The sequence below is a fragment of the Eublepharis macularius genome, chromosome 4 (genome assembly GCF_028583425.1).
Source record: "Eublepharis macularius isolate TG4126 chromosome 4, MPM_Emac_v1.0, whole genome shotgun sequence".
Taxonomy (NCBI): Eukaryota; Metazoa; Chordata; class Lepidosauria; order Squamata; family Eublepharidae; genus Eublepharis; species Eublepharis macularius.
Genome location: NC_072793.1, coordinates 168,036,553 through 168,059,016, shown reverse-complemented (window position 1 = coordinate 168,059,016; position 22,464 = coordinate 168,036,553). Strand labels below are relative to the sequence as shown.

General features: G+C 44.6%; 1 protein-coding gene across 1 annotated transcript; it reads right to left on the bottom strand.

Annotated features, from left to right (window-relative positions):
- Nucleotides 1–8,784: 8,784 nt before the first annotated feature.
- Nucleotides 8,785–21,349, bottom strand: LOC129327135 (zinc finger protein 1 homolog). Its single transcript, XM_054975596.1, has 6 exons — nt 21,306–21,349; nt 19,266–20,100; nt 18,498–18,603; nt 16,619–16,701; nt 14,721–14,844; nt 8,785–10,162 (listed from the first exon to the last, which is right to left on the bottom strand). Exons 2-6 carry the CDS (start codon nt 19,995–19,997, stop codon nt 9,150–9,152), a joined length of 2,058 nt encoding a protein of 685 aa, XP_054831571.1. The 5' UTR covers nt 19,998–20,100; nt 21,306–21,349; the 3' UTR covers nt 8,785–9,149.
- Between the last annotated feature and the right edge of the window lie 1,115 nt (nt 21,350–22,464).

Here is a 22,464-nt window from a genome sequence, read left to right as displayed (position 1 = left end):
TAGACACCCACTGGCTTCCCTTCCCGAGGAACTCTGGAAGCTGTAGTTCCATGAGGGAGGCCGACCTCGAGATCTCCGGCGGGCTAGCCTTTGCACACCCCTAAGACTACATTTCCCAGGGTCCGTTGCAAGGAGAGGGCTTGCCCTCTGACGGAGGCAACTTTTCTACTCCAGAAACCGGATTAAAACAATGAAGCACAGAAGGGAGGCTGCGGGTTGTTTTCTTCCTCCAGATTCAAAACAGTTTTGTCTTCTGGGCCTTCGTCTTTTTGAAGAGTGGCGGGATCTGCCCAACTGGTTTGCAGGATTGTGCGGAGTGCACATGCCTTCTTTTAATTATGCCCGGGATGAGGGCGGGAGACACCGTCCACATGGGCAGTGCCCGGATAGAGAATCTAGCGTCGGAAGAAGCGTGGCTGGACCAAGAGTTGCCGCCTCCGTCTGTTTCCCCCCCTGAACAGATACCCAGAGCCATCTGGTGGCGAGAAAGAGTGGATTAGTAACCCACAGATGCCAGATCCCCAGGCAGTTCAAGAACAAAGCAAGCAGGCTGCCACCCGCACCCCTTTTAATTCTTCGACTGCTCTGAGACAGGCGAAATTTCAACAGGTGTAAAATTGAGTTCTGCTATACACGAGCCATAGTTAGTACTTGGATGGGAGATCCGCAAGGAAGACCAGGATTGCCAAGCAGGGGAAGGGTCTGTTCATCTCTTGCTTTGAAAACCCCATGAGGGGTTGCTATAAATTGGTTGTGACTTGACATCACTTTATTATTATGCTATGTATAACAATGTCCTCTTGAATAATACTGTTTTACACAGTTTGCAGAATGACAGATGTGTGGGAGCCTCCCTGATATCCACATGCCACCAGGTGGTGGGCCACAACAGAGAATGCAAACACATTCTTGCCCATATGCAGCGTGGTAGCCATAGAAGGCTTTGTTCAGATGAAGGAAACTGGCAGTGTATAGCATAGGAAAAGAGGAGATCCTGTCAATATAATAATAATAATAACATTTGATTTATATACCGCCCTTCAGGACAACTTAATGCCCACTCAGAGCGGTTTACAAAGTATGCCATTATTATCCCCACAACAAAACACCTTGTGAGGTGGGTGGGGCTGAGAGAGCTCCGGAGAACTGTGGCTAGCCCAAGGTCACCCAGCTGGCTTCAAGTGGAGGAGCCGGGAATCAAACCCGGCTCTCCAGATTAGAGTCCCACATTCCTAACCACTACACCAAACTGGCTCTCAGTGTCTAAGACTATATAGGGCTCTGAATGTTATAGTCAGTACCTTGAACTGAACCTGCTAAATCATGGGCAGCCAATGGAGCGACTGCAGAATGGGAGTAATATGTATGCTCCATCTAGTTCCCACTCATAATCGAGCAGCAGCATTCTGTACCGACTGGAGTCTTCAAGATGACTTCAAGGGAAGTCCCACATAGAGTGCGTTACTATAAAGTTCATTCTGGAATAACACCCTGTTAATCTTAACCATGTTACAAGTTTCCTGTTTTGTTTTTGATGTGACACACACTAGAATTTGCTTTATTTACTTTCTTCATTTATAGTTTGCCTTCTTTGCTGAGGATACAGGTGGATTATAGAATCAGAAAACAATGCAATAGACCGGCTTGTGCAATAAAACGTGATTGCAAAAAGCAATTCAATAAAAACACTATAATACAGCCAATGAACAATATAAAGGTAGGGGGAATTGGGTAACCTGTTCAGATGGTAAAGCTACAATCCTATTTCCTTTTGAAATAACCCCCTGAATAATTCTACCTCATTGCACATTCTTTTTACCACCACTCTATTTCAGAGATGTTAGCTATTTTTTCTAATTCTGTAATCTGCCTTGAATCTCAACAAGAAAAGCAAACTACCAGTGAAGTAAACAATTTAATGTTAACCTGATAAGAAACTGCCTCTTTTTGCTGCATTAGAACGGTTACTTGCTGTTCTTACTGGCTTGGCTGCAATGTAACCTGACATGCAGAAAGGCAAGTGGTTGACTCAGTGAACTCACTTCCACAGGGTATAGCAACAGTCTCTAGTTTAAACAGCGTTTAAAGGTGACCAGACAAAGGCCTTGTTTGTACTGGCAATTTTTGCTACTTTAGGTTTTCTTCTGAATTCCTCCCTGGAAAGTTTGCATAGGATTGCACCTTTAATCTCTTAGCTGTTTTATCATGCCAGTTCAATCCACAATCATGACAGCTAAATGGAACCTCCATGTTCAGAAGCAATCTATTTCTGTATATCTGTTGAACAGAGGAGGGCCATAGCTTTCATGCGCTGCTTGTGGACTTCCAGGGGCCATCTAATTAGCTGTTGTGGGAAGCAGAGAAGACTGAGATTGTTATCTTGTGGCTAGAGAGCAAAGCTGGGCCACTATTTCTGTAGTTCACTAGGAAACAATCCCAAAAAGGCATTTTCTTGCAAAAAACATAGTTATGATTAACTACCCACCCACCCCCTTCTGAAATAACCACTCACCAGAAACAATGGAGCACCCAAAGAAGATAACATCCCAAAGAATAACACCTAATCAAATCCCAGTGCTAATTTTGTCCCTTCACATGCAACTCCATATATCAAACACTTCTGCATTCCCCAAGAGTATTAGTGAATACAACAGTGTCTTGTTGTGGCATCTTCAAGGCTAATGAATTGATTGTGGTGTAAATTTCCCCAGATGCACGAAATGTTACCTTTGGTTGGCAGAAAGTTGTGTACCCAAGGGTATAAACAGGAGTTTAAAGCCAGTATGCCCAATTTCTCATGATGTGGGTGTGTGGCATTCATTATATTGCAAAACATAGATGAAAAAAAGACCCAGTCAAGAGAGGAAACAATCCCTGGCCTCAGAGTACGTGTGGATCATTACCGATTGTTGATAAAGCAGCAAAGGAGGAAGAGATTCTCAAAGTGGTGCACCCACAGATGAGTTTGCTTTTTTCTGTTCACTTTTTCTGCAAAACAGAGTCTGTAGGCCTGTCCTCCACCGCTTTGAACATGGGAGGCATCATTGGGTCTTCAGAGAGTGCCTATCCAAAAACAGCTGGTCCAAATGTAGGAGGATGCTCAATTTGCAACCTCTCAACATTTTGTGATTGGTCCCAGCTCCCATGGCAGCTATTTCGTGGTTGGTCTCATGCCTACCATGGCAGCCATTTTGTGATTAGGCCTTAGTTCTGACCTCCCTCCACGGCAGCCATCTTATGTTGGTAACGTTTCCTTTTTCTATTAATTCAAAAGTCCCTACAGGCTGAGCAAGATTGGTAGGAAAAGGTGCAAGCACCAAGTCATTACTGACCCATGGGGGGACGTCATATCATGACATTTTCTTGGCAGACTTTTTACAGGGTGGTTTGCCATTGCCTTCCCCAGTCATCTACACTTTACCTCCAGGAAACTGGGTACTCATTTTACTGACCTTGGAAGGATGGAAGGCTGAGTCAACCTTGAGCCGGCTACCTGAACCCAGCTTCCGCCAGGATTGAACTCAGGTTGTGAGCAGAACTTGCACTGCAGTACTGCAGCTTACCACTCTGTACCACGGGGCTCTTCAAGATTGGTAGGGACCCTGAAATAGACAAACCTGTCAAGGAGGAACAATTATATTTTCTAGTGAACTAAACATTCCCAGTCCCTAGTCAGTTCAAATTTGTGGGATACAACCCTGAGCCTCCAATTCTTAATTGTAAGCAGAAACCCTCAAACCACCTCAGTGGCATTTATGCAACACTAGATATAGTACAATCATTAGCAAGACAGAATGAGTTTATATGAAGGTAATTGTGTATATGATTTTGTTTTACTATAAAGAAGCCTGGCCCTCACACTGCTACACAAAGCAGTAAAAGCCCGTTACCCGCATTTCCCTTAGCTGTGTAAACTGGTAAAATGCTGACTTTACAATTGGAACTGCATTCCTGAAGTGGCAAAAAACAAAACTTGCGATTTGTACTTAATGTACCATAGAGATATAAAACAACTTGCCCATCTTCCTGGTCTCTGCTAAGTCTCAAGAGATTAGAAATGTTCAAACTTCAGAATTAGGGTATTGGTTTTAGTTTGAATTGCCTCTTATGTCTCCAAATGTGACAGGGTAACAATGGACTCTTGTCTTAATGGATGGGAACAGACAAACTGCCAGCCTTTGGAATGGTACGCATCCGCAGGATCGTTACTTTATTGATACTACAGGTGCCAGAAAAGGACTGTTTGTTCTTTGAAATGATAAACAACTTTTGCAAGTGTTAACTGAGTTAAGGGGACAACCCCTAATTATGCCAAACCAATGGAGTGACGATAGGTCATATCTACACGTAACTAACTTGACCAATAACTTATTGAATGCATAATTTCTGCTAATGAACTAAAGGTGATAAAAGTTGATGTAATGGCCCTCAGACCTCTGAAGAGCCACTGGTTTCTAGGGTGATTTTAAACTCTGCACTATTGCTCTCGTTTATATAAACAACATATATCCATCCTTCACAGGACTTCTTTCGGTGTGTTTCCTTTCACTTGAGCCAGAAACACACTGGTTCACCAGCGTGGGTGTAACAAAGCTGATAGAACAAATGTGTAGATTTGATCCTCCACAGCTTCTGCATGTTTTCTTTTGAAAAAAAATTCTCTTAAATATCACAGAATTAAAGACTATGACTGAATGTCTAGGGAAGTTAAAATGCTCTCCGGCTTTTGGAGTGTTTCCGTTTCATTTCTTCTTTTGCACAGAGACTGTTTGGTCTGGCCAACATAAATGGCAGAAGGGCTTCACTAGAAGGAACTGCATGGGTTGGAAATACACAGAAGCCTTCCCTAACAGAGCTTTGTGCCGGGGAGAGGGAGGAGGTATGCAAGGGGACAACGGGAAGATAAAACAGAAGTCCATGAGCACCTTACATTACAGATTAACACAACGGAGCTTCAAACTCCCACTCTGCCATGTAGCTCACTCGATGACCTGAGACTCCTCTCAGCCTAACCTACTGCACAGAATTGTTGTAACGGTTCAAAGGGAAAGAACCATTTACCCTTGCCCTGAGGAAATTTGGGATTAAAATATGTAAATAGCCAAAGGGACCTTCTCAGTTCACGTATTACAGAGAGAGGGCAGAGCTAAGCATTGTGTAACACTGCATGATGTCACTTCTGGTTGGGTAACCAGAAGTGACATCATTATGTGTTGCTCTAGCAATCTCTAGTACCTGGTTGGGTAACCAGAAGTGACATCATCATGTGTTGCTCTAACGATCTCTAGCACCTGGTTGGGTAACCAGAAGTGACATCATCACGTTGCTCTAGCAACCTCTAGCATCCAAGATGATCACCTGTGTGTGCTAAACGGGACTCCAGACCCACCCAATGTAATTCTAAGTGAATCTTGTCCACTTAACAGCAAACCTTGGTTCATCATTATGTCTGCATGCAACCGCTCCCTGTCCAAGTTTGATAGGATGGTGGTAAGAGTTACAGAATTTTTGCTGAGTATCTGTAAATTGCTGTTTTTTTCTCTCCTTTAAAGCACTAGTTGAAAACCTGACAGTCCCACCTAGCAACAAAGGCCAGCTACAGTATCTCAAGGACATGCAAAGATTTAGGAATGTCCATTTCCCTGCAGGTAGAGATCTAGTAACTTCCTTCCCTTTCACAGTGTGCTTACTGTTTCTACTGTGAGTTCTGTAGTACATCTGTATTGAAGTTCAGAAGCAATGGTCTAAGCCTCTTTGGCAGCCCCCAAAGCAATGGTTGCATCCTAAGTAAATGAGCTAATCAAGAAAGAAACTATTCAAGCAAGGTGAAGCTCACCTGGAAATTTTGAGTTTTCCAGGTCAAAACTGGAATCTGTCCTGTTCCTGTTGTATTATCATGATTAAAGCAATTCAGATCTTGTGGTTTGATAGTTTATTGACAGTCATAGGACTAAGAGATCGAGAGCATGCTTTCCAAAACAGTGAAGCAGTTGTCAACAGACAATATTTATACATTCCCCCCTGCCCCCATTGCCCCAAATATTTTTATAGCAGTATGACACGTCTCTCAAAGACGACTCAAATTTTCTGTCTCCCCTAGTTTTATCTGTTCTGCACTGGTTTAATTTTTGAAGTAGCAAAACTTGGCCTTGCTGTAGCCCTTCTCTTCCTAATATTAGACTGTCCTGGCATGTTGTGGCTCCATCCCATACAACCTGTGGGTGGGGCGCATTCTGAGATTCCTCTTCATATCAATGTTTTCCTTCTTCCTAGCTGGGAAACAGCTAGGTGGAAAAAAATCAACTCCAAAATACCCAATTTTTGGAACGGCTGGGAAAGAAGCCAGAGACCCACACCACTGAAGATAACATCCATTGGATCTTCTCCTGTACCCTGCTCTGGTATCAAGGACAAAGATTTTCTCCTTCCTTTCATGTGTAAATGATTTTTGTCTTGACTTACCTTCCCCAAAATAGCCAACACAACTGAGAATTAATACAAAGTTGTCCACAGGAGGAAAATGTAAAAAAAATCCAGAGTCCCACCACATCAGATTGTAGGTTTTTTTTTAACACTTCCCCCCACATATGAAACACTTTGTACATGTAGAAGGCTAGCACATCATAAAGGATTTAATATAAACATCTCTTTTTAAGCTCTCCTTCGCTCGTTCCTTACATTAAACCTTTCCCCTCGATATGCGTTCTTAAACAAAAACCTACAGCACACCAAAAAACCTTGTTTGCAGATGTACTAATTTTTAAAACAAACCCAGTGCCCCAGGAAGAAAAAATTAACATAAAAATCTGGGGGTTTTGCACCATTCGGTCTTGAGATGGGTACTCGCCAAAGTTTTCGTTCTCCTCTCATGTTTGATCTATGTTGGAACTCCTGACTTGTGCCATTAGACATCTTCTTCTTCATGGCTTTGTAAAGAACTGTCTAAAATTTAAAATTATCTTTTATGTAGCTCTTTTATTATTTATTTCAGAACCTCAGTCTTCCATTCCAGTATTAATGTATCTCATTAATACTTGTGATTTGTCTGGCTATTTGATTAATTGGACAAAATCTGAATTGATGCCATTGGGAGACAATATATCACAGGGCATATTTGCTAATGGCCATCTGACAGTGCCCAGATGTCATCCTTTATCTTGAAATACTGATTACAAGAAATACTATGTATATGCTTACACTGAATTTTAATAAGTTGATTGCTGATATATCTTTGGATTTAGACCGATGGGCAACTTTAAACTTGTCACTATGTGGTAAAGACACTCAAAATGAATATTATACCTTTTTGTGTGCAATACCTTTTCATATGCCTTGCAGGTGTGTGTGTTATGTGCCGTAAAGTCACCTCTGACTTATGGCGACCCTAAGAATGAAAGACCCCCAAAACGTCCTATCATTAACAGACTTGCTCAGATCCAGCAAACTGGAGGACACAGCTTCTTTTATTGAGTCAAGCCATCTCATTTTAGATCTTCCTCATTTCTTCTACTTTTCCTAGCATTATTGACTTTTCCAGAGAATCTTGTCTTGATCATTAGGACTGCTCCTCCCAGGTGAAATGTCCATCTTGGGTTCTTTTGGAAGCTTGTTATTTGGTCCCCCTTTTTAGATGAGTGCATTAGGGTCTAAACTGGATTGTGTTCCTCCTGCAATTTTTGCAGTTAAGAGAAAATGTCCCGACTATTATCAATTTGACCCATTTTCACATGCTAAATTAACTTTATGGGCCACTCCAGGTTTAAAAATAGGGAGGAAATCTTTTCTATATAAGGCCTGAACATCTATGGGGATTTTAATTTTGGATCAATTGATAGGTTATGATGAGGATTTTTTGTCCTTTTCTCAGCTGAGGTCTAGATATGATTAGTCGAACGGCAATATTTACAACCACAATATTTGTTGGTATCCAAGGATGGTCCTGCAGCATTGAGTGTTTCATTAAGAGTCTCCTCCATTTTTGGAAACTCTCACTGAATCTATGCAAAAAAACAAAACCTGCAATATTTGTTTATAAATATTAGAGGCTAATTAATCAATATGATGTGCAGAATCTTAGGGACATGTGGAATAAGGAGTTAGATCATCCAATTTTGCCAAAGCAATAGGATAAGGCCTTAAATGCTATACTTACTACTTCGACGCATCTTAAGTTGCAACTTATTCAGCAAAAAATTATGTTTAAAGTACATTGGATACCACAGCACCTTTACAATAAAGGACTAAATACAAGGTCTAACTTCTGCATCTCTTAAGCCCATGATTTGGGTAAGTCCAGTTATTTGACCTTTTGGGGAAGAAGTTATTATGCATTATATGACATAAATAATTTTAATTTTGTATTAGAATACCCATTGATCTTTCTTTAAATTTACCTGTATTCTGGAATCTAACTGATGGTCAACAAAAATGGACCCTCCATACCCTCACTGTAGTATCTGAAGAAGTGAGCTGTGACTCACGAAGGCTCATACCCTACCGCAAATTTTGTTCTTGCTCTTTTCTGTACCTAAAAGACACTGGAGAGACAAATGCCTGCCTCCCATAATTCAGTGGATGGACCTTACAACTTTATCTATATTCAAACGTATAGACAACAACTGTGGACTGATTTATTTTTAGATATTTGGAAATCTTTTATAGATGCTTATTTGTAGATTTCTCACTATTTTTGTCGTATGTTTGTTTCTGTTATGCATGAGGCTTATTTTTAATCTTTTTATTTTCAAATCAAATAAATTTAAAAAAACATAAAATCTACTGCATCAAGAAAAGGATTATATTAAAACCAGTTTCCTGAGAGAATACCATGCTGAATAAAACGGGTCTTGATAATGAAGAGACCTGCTTGGGATTGCTCTCTTAGTCCTTTTTCTTGGTGAATTAGTTCTTTATGTGTATGCTTTCTCCCTGAGGAGCTAGTCTTCTATGTTCACAAAATGCTTCATATAAGAATTGGCAATCTGAATTTCTTAAAAGTCCAGAATCCTACCATCTGATTCTATACAACTGCTACTGTGACCCCAATTTGTCATCAGCTCTCCCCCACCTCCCCGCCACAATGAAAATAATCATACATTTTCTGTAATGCTTCTATTTATAGACTCATGAACATCCCCCTACCCCATTCCTCACAGAACACTAATATTTTCTCCTGTGTGAATTCTCTGATGTCTAAGGAGAGTCTCTTTTTGACTGAAGCTTTCCCTGCACTCCTGACACTTGTATGGTTTCTCCCCAGTGTGGACTCTCCAGTGCCTCATTAAGGTCTCTCTTTGATTGAAACTTTTCCCACATATCGGGCATGAGTATGGTTTCTCTCCTGTGTGGACTCTCTGGTGACGAATCAGTTTGGCTTTCTCGCTGAAGCTTTTCCCACACTCAGAGCAGGAGTATGGCCTCTCACCAGTATGGGTTTTCTGGTGTGCAGCCAGATTTCCTTTTCTTCGGAATCTCTTTCCACACCAAGGACACTCATAAGGTTTTTCTCCAGTGTGGACCCTCTGATGTCTACTCAATCGGACCCTCTCACAGAAGTGCCTCCCGCAATCAGAGCACTCATATGGCCTCTCGCCTGTGTGGATTGTCTGATGTACAAGGAGGTTTCCTTTCCGAGAGAAGTTTTTTTCACACCCGGGACACTCAAAAGGTTTCTCCCCGGTGTGGACCTTCTGGTGCCTAAGCAACTTGCCTCTGTCGTAGAAGCTTTTCCCACACTCTGCACACCCATACGGCTTCTCCCCGGTATGGATTTTCTGATGCGCAAGAAGGTTATCTTTCCTTTGAAAGTTTTTCCCACAGACAATGCATTTGTAGGGTTTTAAGCCCGTATGGGTCATCTGATGTTTTGCCAGTTGTGACCGATAATGAAACCTTTTCCCGCATTCAGGACACGGATGCTTTCTCTCACTCTCCTGGGATGCACGTTTGTGAAGGGATCTCAGACCTTCCACAAACTGAACGGATCCACGCCACCTCTTTACAGCCCTCCTTCCTTGCAGCCTATCCAAATCAGCCTCTTCTTTGTGGGTCTCAGGTTTCACAGATCTGTGGGATCTCTCTGGGAAGATCTCCTGTAAGCCAGGCACTTCGGAACCATTCCACTGAACATTCTCTACTTTGATCTCAGTTGGGGTCCTGTTATCTGTGGGAAAAGGGATGGCATACATATCAAATAGGGGGAAAGGGGTAGAGGGGTGATGGGAGAAAAAAGAGAAGTAAAAGAATTATAGAAACAGAAAGATCAGTCAAACTCACTAATCTCACCCTAAGAGAAGGCAGAAAGCGGAACCAGCACAACACAGCTTTGATATCTCAGCAAATTGAGCCACCTGAGCATTTCCAAGCAATTCTCTGCATCTTCTCCTCTCTTCTACCTCCCCCCCAAACTGGAACAAATTTTCAAGGTGCTCCAGGATCTGAGAAGGCCTTTGCAGGATGTGAACCCAGAAGATACGCAGTTCCTTAAGTAAAGCAGGTAGCCAAAACAAGGTAATTATGTGCAAAAGAGCCAATCCAGAAGCCAGGTGGTTGTCCATGCAAAGGGTCCAAAATGCATGAGGACAATACAACAGGGAGGACCCATAAAAGAGATGCTGCTGAAAACGTAGGGGGGAAACGGAACAAAGGGAGGGAAGTGGCATTCACAGAACATAAAAAGCTGTCAGACACTGACACCTTCCGCTTATTTTTGCCCCTGAAGATCAGCACGGCTCCAGCAGAAAAAAGTCTTTCCCAACACCTGAAATCTCTTACCTGGAGACATTAGGGATTGAAACTGGGTGATGGCGTTCAAATCCCCAGTTTGCCTTGGAAGCTCACCAAGTGACTTTAGCCAGTCACACACTCTCAGCCTAGCCGGCCTTACAAGGTTGTTGTTGTGAAGATAAAATGGAAGGGGGGGATTGATGGTGTCAGTTGCTTTTGGTCCCATTGGTGAGAAAGCAGAGTATAATGATCTAAATAAATAGTGGGTTGGACTCTCATTGGGGAGCTCCAGAGAGCTCAGAGTGGAGTACATCACTCTCCCCTCCTCCAAGTTTATCTTCACAACAGCCCTGTGAGGTTGGTTAAGATGAGAGAAAGTGTGACTAGCCCAAGATCACCCAGTAAGCTTCCATGGCAGAGCGGGGCTTCGAATCCAGGTCTCCCAGATCCTAGTCTAACACTCTATCTGTTGTACCTCGCTGAAGCTTCCTTAACAAACCACCGCAGCTCCATCTGCCTGCAAAGAAGGCCTCCAACACCAAGCCACAATCCCTCTGGTGCCCCAAAGAAAACCAGCCGGACTCAACCGCAGGTCAGTCATCCATTTTCCCAACACTTAGCAGGTGACAGCATCTAGCTGCTGAAAACGTAGGGCCCTAAACGGACTGGGACTAGCATACCTGAGGGACCATTTCTCCCCATATGTACCCCGGAGAGCGCTTTGTTCAGCAGATAAGAACTTGCTGGTGATCCCTGGCCCCAGGGAGGCTCATTTGGCCTCAACCAGGGGCAGGGCTTTTTCGGTCCTGGCTCCAACCTGGTGGAACTCTCTGTCTGAAGACACTCAGGCTCGCCAAGATCTAGTATCATTTTGGCGGGCCTGCAAGACGGAGATGTTCCGCCAGGCATATGGTTGAGGCCAGTATTAGGACCATCACTGAACCTCCCGTCGCCTTCTCCTATCCAACAACATCCCGTCCATCCAAGTGTCTCCCTCTTTGTATTTGAAGGCAGGAATGTGCAATAGGCCATCTGAGTGATGATTTTATGAGATGATTTTAATTGTATTTATATAATGAATTTTATGAATGTTGTACCCTGTCCTGAGCCTGCTTGCGGGGAAGGCGGGCTAAATACCAAATAAAGTAAAGTAAGTAAAGCAATGGCATGCACATGCAGACAAAACGCACGGATATTTCTGGAGAATTTCATATCACTTCAAAACACAACGGGCAATATCCAACCACTCTGTGTGTGTTCCGCCCCACTGATGCAGATCTTCCTGACCCCTTATCAGATCATAGTCTTAAAGTAATGGGAACCAATGTGAAGGAACAGCCATATGGGTGGGGGAGCCAGAGTGAGGAAGGACGAAGTGGACAACAACTCACAAAAGCTCATATTGACATAAGTGTTGTCCGTCTTTAAGGTGCTACTGGACTTTTGTTTTATTCTACTATGACAGACTAACCATTTGCAACTCCTTACTCCAGTCCACCAACCCCTTGTGGCTGTTCCTCTGTGTGGATCTGGTGACTTCATGAACCATCTTTCCAGCCTGTCAGAAGTCAGAAAGAGCTGCAGGATCGCTAGGGAAATGAGGGCAAACGCCACGGGCCTTCTGCACACTAATGGCAGGATCCTGCATATTGCTTTTTTAAAAAACGGAGGCTGCTAATAAATTTTGCGGCAAGTCAACAAGTGTAAGCAGGCCTTTTTTTCAGCAGGAACGCGGTGGAACGGAGTTCCGGAACCTCTTGAAAACAGTCACATGGCTGGTGGCCCCGCCCCCTGATCTCCAGACAGAGGGGAGTTATTGCCCTCCACGCCGCGGAGGGCAATCTAAACTCCCCTCTGTCTGGAGATCAGGGGGCGGGGCCACCAGCCATGTGACCATTTTCTCCGAGGGCAACCCGCTGAGTTCCACCACCTCTTTTCCCAGAAAAAAAGCCCTGAGTGTAAGTGACACAAAGAAGGGGTTCCCCGTTTTGCTACCTCATTTATTCAGATTTCTGTCTTTTCTTTTTTACACCCCACAAAATAACAAAACAACAGCTAACAGCTAAGTCCCCTTCATGGACACATGAAGCTGCCATTCTCTGAATCAGACCCTTGGTCCATCAAGATCAGACTGGAAGCAGCTCTCCAAGGTTTCAGGCATAGATCCTTCCCATCACTTACTCCCTGCTCTTTTTAACTGGAGATGCTGGGGACTGGACCTGGCATGCCAAGCAGATGCTCTACCACTGAACCACGGCCCCTTGCCATCTAAATTGGGCATGAGTTACCTTTCCTAATAGCTGAGACCTGAGAGTCTCGTCACCATTGTCAGGGCTTGCAGCAGCCGCTGGGCGGGGCGCTGGGCAGTCTGCTCCTGACATCAAAGGGGTGCCAGGGACTCTGCAGGACCCTGCTCTGTGGAAGGAAGGGCAGTATACATCACCCAGACTCCCTCTCATTCCACTCGCTGGCCTGCTCAACCTGTGCCACTCACCCTCTTTGGCCTCTGCCATCTCCTCCTCCTTCATCCACTCTCCTTGCCTTTGCTCTCACACTGCTCTGCTCTCACTTCCACACCATCACTCCTTACTCACACCCACCACCTCAGAGCTCTTCCCAGCCACCTTATATAGGGTTTCCTTTCCCCGCCCCGCCCTTCTTCTAGGCTTGTTCCCTCTCTTGACTTGGCCCAGCTGTGCCTTCCCTCAGGTGTTTCCCTCCTACCACTAATCCCTTCTTGGCTTCCTTGCCTTACTGGCAGGGTGGGGTTGAATGCGAGCCATCCCCAACTGAGGTCTCCTTGGCCTTGCTCATGAGGAGCTGCCCCAGTAGGCCTTCAAGCTGCTGAGCTAGCCTGGCCTTGGTCACGAGGAACTGCCCCAGCCGGCTTCTGTGCTGCGGAGCATGCCTGGCCTTGCTCGCGAGGAATTGCCCTGGCCAGCTTCTGGGCTGCCTGCTCATTGATGCTGGGCGGGGCTACCCATCTCCTCCCCCAGAATGCCTGTGGCAGCTCCACCTGGAGGGGCTTGGCTCCCAGCAACTCCTGAGCCAGGCTGCTGTCCTCTCGCCGGGGCGTGGCTCTGGGCTGTAGTGGCTGCTTCTCCTCCTTGGCTGGTAAGGGCTCTGTTTGGGCTGCTGCTAGGTCCCTATTCCCCCTGCCTTGGCCTTTTTCCTCTGGCCTGCTTAGCCCCCTCTCTTCCCCCTGGAGGGTGGGACTGGCTGGCCTCTCCCTGCTCCCTCCAGCCCTCTGAAGCTTTGGCCTTTCGCCCCTTCCCCCTGGAGTGGGCAGGTTCTGGACCTGGTTGCTGGCTGGGGTGGTAGGGCCACTGCCTCCCAGTTGCCTGCCACTGCTCCCTCCTGGCAAGTCTGGGGGCTGGGACTCAGACCCAGGACAACCATAATAATCCAAGGACTGAACCCAGAACTTTCTTCATGTAAAGAAGGGGTCCACTACTAAGCCACGGTCCCTCCTTTAAGGCTGAGAAAGACAGAGGGGCATGTGTGTGTACGTACACACATACCCAATTCTTGACAATGGAGATTGCCCCACACAACTTTGTGTTCCCCTTCCATGACAGTCAAAGCCTGAATATATCATACCAGATATCAGTATATATTATGCAAAATGTTGACAAAAATTTTTTTGTTTCAGTTACATCATTTATACTATTTCGATAATTGGGCCTTTCTCAGTGCAGGATTTTGTTTGCTAAACAACAGAATTATTATCATTATCATTATATTGTTTTTAAAGCATGGGTTACATACACAAGACTTGTGTAAGAGCCAGTGCAATAGAAAATCCTGTGAGCATAAGGAAGGGTGGAGGACCAACATTAAGACTATGTTGTCCAGCTAAAAAGCTTTAAAACAGGGAAGGAAGGATCTAGTCCTCATGGTGGCGGTTGGGTTTTTTTTTTTTAACCACAAGCCATAGAATGTTCTGCTTCCTTCCTGGTAACAAATGAAGATGCGTAGAAGAGATCCTTACTCACCCAATGAGATCACATTCCCGTAATTCTCTTGCAGGACTTCTCTGTACAGAGCTCTCTGGCCTGGATCCAGCAGGGCCCATTCCCCCTCCGTGAAATGGACAGCAAGTTCAAAGTCCACTGACCCCTGGAACAAGAAGAAATACCCACCTGCACTCAGGTTCTGTTGTCTCAGGGACTGTGGTGGACCAGTGCTCTGTGAGCAGCCACATTTCAAGGGTATCTCCTGCTTCATTTGCAGAAAATCCCAGGTTGAGTCACTGACACCTTAGCTAGGGTTGCCAGTGGAGGTTTCTTGGAGATTTGGGGATGGTGCCTGGGAAGCGTTGTTATGAGGGGAAAAAGGGTGGAGGACAGAACCATGTACTCTGGATCTGCATAGCATAGCTGCTGTAGCACAGTGGTTAAGTGGAATCCCACTACTGCCATGAGCTCAGTAGGCAGCCTTGGGTCAGCCACTCCTCTCAGCCCCAGCTCCCCAGCTGCATTGTGGGGATAATAACAACACTAACTTGTTCACTGCTCTGGGTGAGGCACTAATCTGTCTAGAAGAGCGGTATATAAGCGCAGTTGTTGTTGCTCAAATTTCATACAACACAATCAATAATAGAGATCACATGTTATCATTAATTGGCCTGGCTGAGCTGATACAAGTTTCCACCAGAGACTTAAGTATCAGCCAGGTATCGGTGTAAAATGTACGCTGTTCCAAGTAACGTCATCTTTTGCAGTTCTGTAGGTGTTATATCAGAAAGCTGCAGTTTTTCCATATAAGTTGTGAAGTTTTTCGAAATAGTTCCCAGTGCCCCAATGACAATGGGGACTACTGTTGTATTCTTTATCCATAGTCGGGTGGTTTCTATTGCCAGATCTCTATATTTTGTTGTTGTTGTTGTTATAATATCCAAGATAGTCCATCCCCACAGTGATTCCTAACTTCAAGAATTCCTTCTCACTTTACCGTGTCTGCCTAACCTATCTCACAGAATAGCCAAGGAACACCACCCCTTCATATATCTGCCGCCTTGCCCATGGAATTCAGGGGCATGTGAACACAGGAAGTGATGTTATATTGCATCAGGCTGTGGGTCCATCCAGCTCAGCCCTATTGATTCTGATTGGCAGGAATTCTCCAGGCTCTCCAGAAGAGAAAGGTTCTGCCCTGTGACTGCAGGCCTGTACCTGGGGCCTCCTGTGTGTCAAGCGGGGGCTCTACCAGGGAGCCATACCTCATCCATCCCCATGTGCCCCAGGGCACACAGAGACAATTCATACCCGTTGGTCCTTCTGAACCTCCCCATATGCCACAAACAGACAGAAAATGAGTGGTGGAAGTTCTTTGGGTGATCTTTTGTCAGTCACACTCTATAATCTTGTCCAGCCTCTCAGGACTGCTGTGAACATAAAAGAGGGTTGCAGGAACCACATATACTGCTGGAGCTCCTTGGAAGAAGGGTGAGATATAAATTGAGGCTGGGATCCCTTGACATTGTGGGCTTTTCTCTAGCCACTGTGGTACTCACTTCCTCTACCGCTAGTGGTTCCAACTTCCACAGGCACCAGAGTAACATTTTCTGAGGAGACCTATGCAGAAATGCGAAGGGCAGAGGAGGCAAGCATTGCAACAGCCAGAGAGAAGCACGAGGGGGAAAATGTCTTAAGACAGGCACACACACTCCATCTTTCAGAATGGCATTCAGGTGAACTGAGTAGGATGGCTCACAACTGCACTAACGATTCTCTGCCATTGTCAAGGCAATTTTACAGAATTCCGTTCAGTTGTGGAGTTCAGGTTGATGTTATGAAAAAGATATTTCATTTGCTTTGATGAGGAGGGGACTGTTTGAGACACAGTATTGACACATCCCTGCCCTTCATAAAGCCACATCACGTGCACGTACCTCAGCTGGCCCTGCTTCAGCTGATTCCCAACCCTCAGGGGGAAGCAGTGAGGTGGCGTGACTGGGGGACATCGTACCACCATCTGCAAAAGATATAAAAGAGAGCATGGAATGAGGAGTCAGCAACCGGCAGCCCCTGTGCTGCATCATCAGCTAACTCCCCACACCGAAGCAACTGATGGCGGCCATTGTCAACATGTTTTCATTCCCTCTCAGCCTAAAATGGAAGCAGGCAACACTGTAAGCGTGTGAGAAGAAGAGGGCTGTGGGTGAGAAGAGAAAGGGAGATCTGTAGCATAAGCAGTGAGGAAGAGTAAGGGATAAAGTACTAGAAATCACAGCTGGAAAAAGAGGTACACTCGGGAGATAAACCAGGGTCTGAACAGACTGCAGAAGGTCATATGAACTAGCACAGCATAATGCTTAGCATATCATACTAGGATCTGGAGATGCAGTTTTGAATCCCCACTCTGGCGTGGAAGCTCACTGTGTGACCTTATTAATTTATTTATACCCCATCTTTCCCCCCAATGGGGACTCAAGGTGGCTTACATAATTGTCCTCTCCTCCATTTTATCCCTGCAATAATCCTGTGAGGAAGGTTAGGCTGAGAGGGGGTGACTGGCCCAAGGTCACCCAGCAAGCTTCCATGGCACAGTTCAGATTTGAATCTGGGTCTCCCAGATCCTAGTCTAACCAATACACTGGCTCTCCTTGAGCCGGTCACACACTCTCAGCCTAACCTACTTCGCAGGGCTGTTATTGCAAGAATAAAATAGAATTGTGGAGAATGTCATAAACTGCTTTGGATCCCTGTTTTGGGGAAGAAAGCAGGATATAAATACCTGAATAAATAAATGATAAAACCCTCCTATATAATGGGGCAAAATATCCTCTCACATAGAGAAGTAGCACGTTAGGCCCAAGACTATAACTCTTCTCATCAATGAACTACTTTTTCATGTGTGCAGACATTTCATTTTTAAATTTGAGAAGAATTCCACCAGGTGAATCACATAGAGTGTGAAGTGTTGTGATATGGACACAGGTTTTGCCACCTCAGTGAGTTCTAAGCTGGAGTGCAACACTAAAAGGGTTTAATTTAGTGACACAACTTTTATGTTTTTAGGATAGGATAGGAACTAACTGGACAAGATGATCCAGTTTATACTTCTGCTCTAAGGACACATTATAGAAAGTACAGTCCAACTAGCAGAAAATTTTTAAATAGATGCTCCGGATGGATGATTCCACTTCAATCTGCAGATGTTTGTGTTGAGGAAATCATATAGTCCCTGCACACAGAAAGTTAGTTTGGCAAGATGAAAGCTAAGTGACCCTAGGTGAACGCCCTGATGTAGGGAAATTTGGCATGGGAGAGCGTTCCCCCAACCAGACTGAAATAGCCAAAGTCCAGCAAAACCACATGACTGCTGACGGTGCGTTCAGCTCAAATTCTCACCAGATTCTATCCCTGTTCACATATTACAGTCAACACACATATGATCTGTGTACATTGTACATTTGCTTTTTTTAAAAAAAATACATGTGTTGAGTAATTCTCATGTTATATTCAATGCTCGTACAGCTGAATGGAGATAAACACTGCATTCATTCAGCTACTGGTTCCTGGTTTCAGCTGCAAAGCGAGAGTATGTTGGCTTTTTCTTACAGTTGTTTGCATAAATATGCGGGATGCACATGTGTTTATTGTAATACACTGTGTATGAGTGCTGACTGTGTGTGGTTCAACGCTACATCACTCAGTACTCCATATGCGGGGCGGGAGGGTGGATTTACCTCACTGCTGCATTTACTTCTTCCTTACTTCAGGAAAAAGGGCCAATGTCTACAACACACACACCATTGTCAAACCTACCTGACAAACCAGCATCCATGCCACTCCCCTGTTTTGGCTCCACATACTGGTCCTTCTTCCCAGATCCCTGAGGACTCAAGATCACATCCTTTGAGGGCACCAATACCTAAAGCAAAAAAGATGGCCCCAGAGAGGTTAAAATATGGGTCCAAGTTAAATAGAGTCTGCCTTTCTCATTGAGACGCAAAGCAGATTACACAATACAAGTCTGTACAATCAATAAGATGAGGAGACATCTCATAAACCATGTAACAGGACTATGATTTCAAAAGTTTGAAATGGGGCATAAGTGTTAAACACGATGCAGTAAACAAATGCCACAAATGGTATTATGTAAGAAGGACTAAAATGCGGTGAGAGCAACATTTATATCTTGTCTTTCAGCCCAGTCAGGTAACTGAGGTGGCTAATATAACTAAAAACAGCAGTACAAAAAGATATCATAAAATGAATAAAAATAAAGTACTAAAATACACACAAACACACACACACCAGTTTTAAAAAGGAACAAGGAGGTGAGATTATTGAAGGAATGCAAGAATTTGGTCTATCGTACATTGGAAACATTGTGAACTACTTAATTTTCACAAAATGCCTGTAAAATCTAGATGCTATTCTGGCATACATTGACTGCTCTCCCCTATTCATTTTTTTTTCCTGAAACACAAATCTTTTATGTTTAGCAATTACATACCAGAATAACAAAAATGAAGACGACGGCTAAGGGATGACATATGACCCTCTATATTCAGGCTCTCAGTCTCTCACCTGCCACTTCCATGTCTCGTTCTCTTGCTGGCTCATCAGGAAGTCCTCTGCCAGGCCAGCCGTCTGGACACAGTTCTCTGGACCACATTCCCGGACCCAGCTCTGGATTTCTGGGGGCAGGATGGCCAAGAACTGTTCCAGGATCAGCAGCTCCAGGATCTGCTCCTTGGTGCGCCTCTCTGGTTTCAGCCACTGATGGCAAAGCTCCTGGAGTTGGCTGTAAACCCTTTGCGGGTCTTCAATGTCCTGGTAACGGAACTGGCGGAAATGCTGGCGCTGCGACTCCATCTTGAGGGCATCCCCTCGCAAGATGGCAGCCTTCACCTTCCCATAGTCTGCCCTGTCTTTGACTTCCAGGATGCTAAAGGCCTGCTCTGCTTCTCCGCTCAGTGCTGGCACGAGCCGGGCCACCCACTCTTCTCTTGGCCACTGGCAGGCTTCAGCCACTTGCTCAAAGGAGGCCAAAAAGGCCTTGGCATCATCCCAGGGTCCAGGATCTTTGGCCTGTGGGTTTCTCCATCTCGATGGAGGGTAATCTAGGGCCTTCAAGAACTCCTGCCATTGGCCTTCCCATTCCTTTGACTGTCCTCCCTCAGGGTCCTGCTTAACCCATTCTGATGCTATGCAACTTGGAAAATCTCCAACACAGTCAGGCTGGGCAGCATGTGAAACTTTTTCTGGACCTTCCGCTACTTTCCCTATCCCCGGTGGAATCTGTTGCTCCATTTTCATTTGTAGAAACACCCTCCAATCGGATACAGCCTCTTGGGGGGGGGTACTTTCTCGTTTCAAGCTTGGTTGTGTGCTCTTAAATTATATCTGGAAATATGCAGGGCTGGGGGGGATAGAGAAAGAGAGTTTAGTCAAAGCAACCGCACAGTCCAACAACAGAGGACTTTCATGGATAACACAGTTCTTCTCTCATGGAGGACTTTAATATTCAAGAGGGAAAAAAAGTCTCAAGACAAGAGCTTTTCCTGATTGGCAAGAAGTCCTGACGGAAAGAGACACCAAAAAAAACAAAAACATATTTTTTTGTATTTGTATTCCACCCTTCCTCCCAAGGTGCTCAGGAGGAAGAACACTGAAAACATGAGGTTGCCTAATAATGAATAACAACAACAACAACATTGGATTTATATACCACCCTTCAGGACAGCTTAATGCCCACTCAGAGCAGTTTACAAAGTATGTCATTATTATCCCCACAACAAAACACCCTGTGAGGTAGGTGGGGCTGAGAGAGCTCGAGAGAGCTGTGACTAGCCCAAGGTCACCCAGCTGGCTTCAAGTGGTGGAGTGGGGAATCAAACCCGGCTCTCCAGATTAGAGTCCCACACTCTTAACCACTACACCAAACTGACTCCCAATCAGACCATTGGTCCACCAGAGGCAGTATTATCTACTCAGACTGGCAAGGGCTCTGCAGGATCTCAAGTAGAGGACTTTCACATCACCTGTTCCCTGATGCTTTTAGCTGGGGATTGAACCTTCTGCAGATGCTCTACCACTGAACCTACAGCCCTTCCCCATTGTTCTCCACTATTATAGCCTCACAACAACTGTGAGGTAGATTAAGCTGAGTCCCATTTTAACTAAGTCCTCTCGTGTCTCTGCTGTTTTCCCCATGGGGAGGGTACTCCACTGGGCTAAGCAACAGCTCCCTATAGCTGTTTAAGGTCAAGAACACAGAGGTGGGTGATTTAGCTCCCTCTCCCTACAGGCTTGATCTCAATTGGACCTGTGTGTGCCTGAGAATTTTCTGAACATCAATATCAGATAGGTCTATTAATAGGTATAAGCCATAATAGCAAAGAACAGAGCCTCCCTCTACAAGAGCGGTCTACCTCTGAGTAACAACCGCTGGGTATAGACTACAAAGGAAAGCATTTGGCTAGAAAGAGAATGGTAAATGTAAGGCATGATCAAGCAAGGACATTCTTGTGTATTTAGGCCTTATTTTCCCTTTGCAGATTGGGATCTCTGGGTTTCCCCTGCCCCAAGAACCCCCTTTTTAATGGGAAGAGGCTTTTAACTCACCTTTGGAACTGCAGCAATTCAAAAGCCAGTTTTCTTTTTTTTTTTAAACAAATGGGGGAGGGAAAGAGGAGGCACAGGAAGTTATTTACACACACACACACTACACCTCTAGGAATCAGAGCTCTGTTGCTTTAACCCTTAGAGAGCCTCCCTGAAATTACTAAGTAGCCGAAAATAGCTGTAATTGTTTATACAGAGTTTTCAGTCATTCCCCCCCTCCACCTAAAACCCTGTCCCTGTCTGTGATAGCAACCTAACATGCAGAAATGTAGCTGGAAAGTCTGTCATCTGTTTTATTTCTGTGTCAGGGAAAATGTAATCAAAAATACAGGAGTATGGCTAGTGAAAAAAGATGAGTCTTGAAGTGGCCTGTTGCTGTTGATTATTTCCCAAGTGGCTAGTCCTTCAGATCCTGTGCTATGAAGGCCATGCGATGGGCAAAAAGCATACTCGTCACAGTCACAGAAAAGTTTTGTATAACAATTCCTTTAACATTAAGATTGTCACTTCTATAACTGTGCAGGGGGGAGAAGGGATTTTGGCAGAAGTGTGCCAAGTTTCAGCCAGCAAAAATTTCTGTGCAACTATTCATGACACAAGGAATCTGTGTCTTTTGTGTTTGATTATTGATAATACAACATGAACCTCGATTGTAGTATCTAAGTAAGAATTGGATTCTGCCCCCACACTCATTCCCAACAACAGGAGTATGGGGAAGAAGAAGAAATGGGCTTCCTGAATCACAACCCACACATATGGGGTTGAGAACAGTAGGAGGTCCGCAGATCAAGCTTGTGTTAAAAGACAGAGGAGCAGCGGCTGGGTTTAAAAAATTGGCAATTCTTTGGTTCCTTAAGCTCCTTATGGGAAAGGTGGAGTACAGTACAATCTGTGTGTTTATTTATAAAACAAGTCCAATACCACAGTATCAGGATACTTTTGATGGGACCTGCTGAAATGTTCCAAAAGAATGAATCAAGGTTGTGTGAGATTGTCAGAATCCTTCGTCAGGGTGGGTAGATGTTACGCAAGTAGCAGCAGAAGCCCATACAAAGAAAATAAAGATTTGAATAGATGCTTCTGGAGAGTTTGTAGTTGTTTAAAGTGGAGCAGAGGAAAGATTCTGCATTACCAGAGGTTCCCTGGTGCAAAACAAGAT

Excerpts from the sequence above, each read along its gene's own strand:
- LOC129327135 (XM_054975596.1), bottom strand. The coding sequence starts at position 19,997 with ATGAAAATGGAGCAACAGATTCCACCGGGGATAGGGAAAGTAGCGGAA. Across the intron at positions 16,702-18,497 it reads CATGGATGCTGGTTTGTCAG|ATGGTGGTACGATGTCCCCC; the intron begins GTAGGTTTGACA and ends TATCTTTTGCAG. Across the intron at positions 10,163-14,720 it reads CGGGAATGTGATCTCATTGG|ATAACAGGACCCCAACTGAG; the intron begins GTGAGTAAGGAT and ends CTTTTCCCACAG.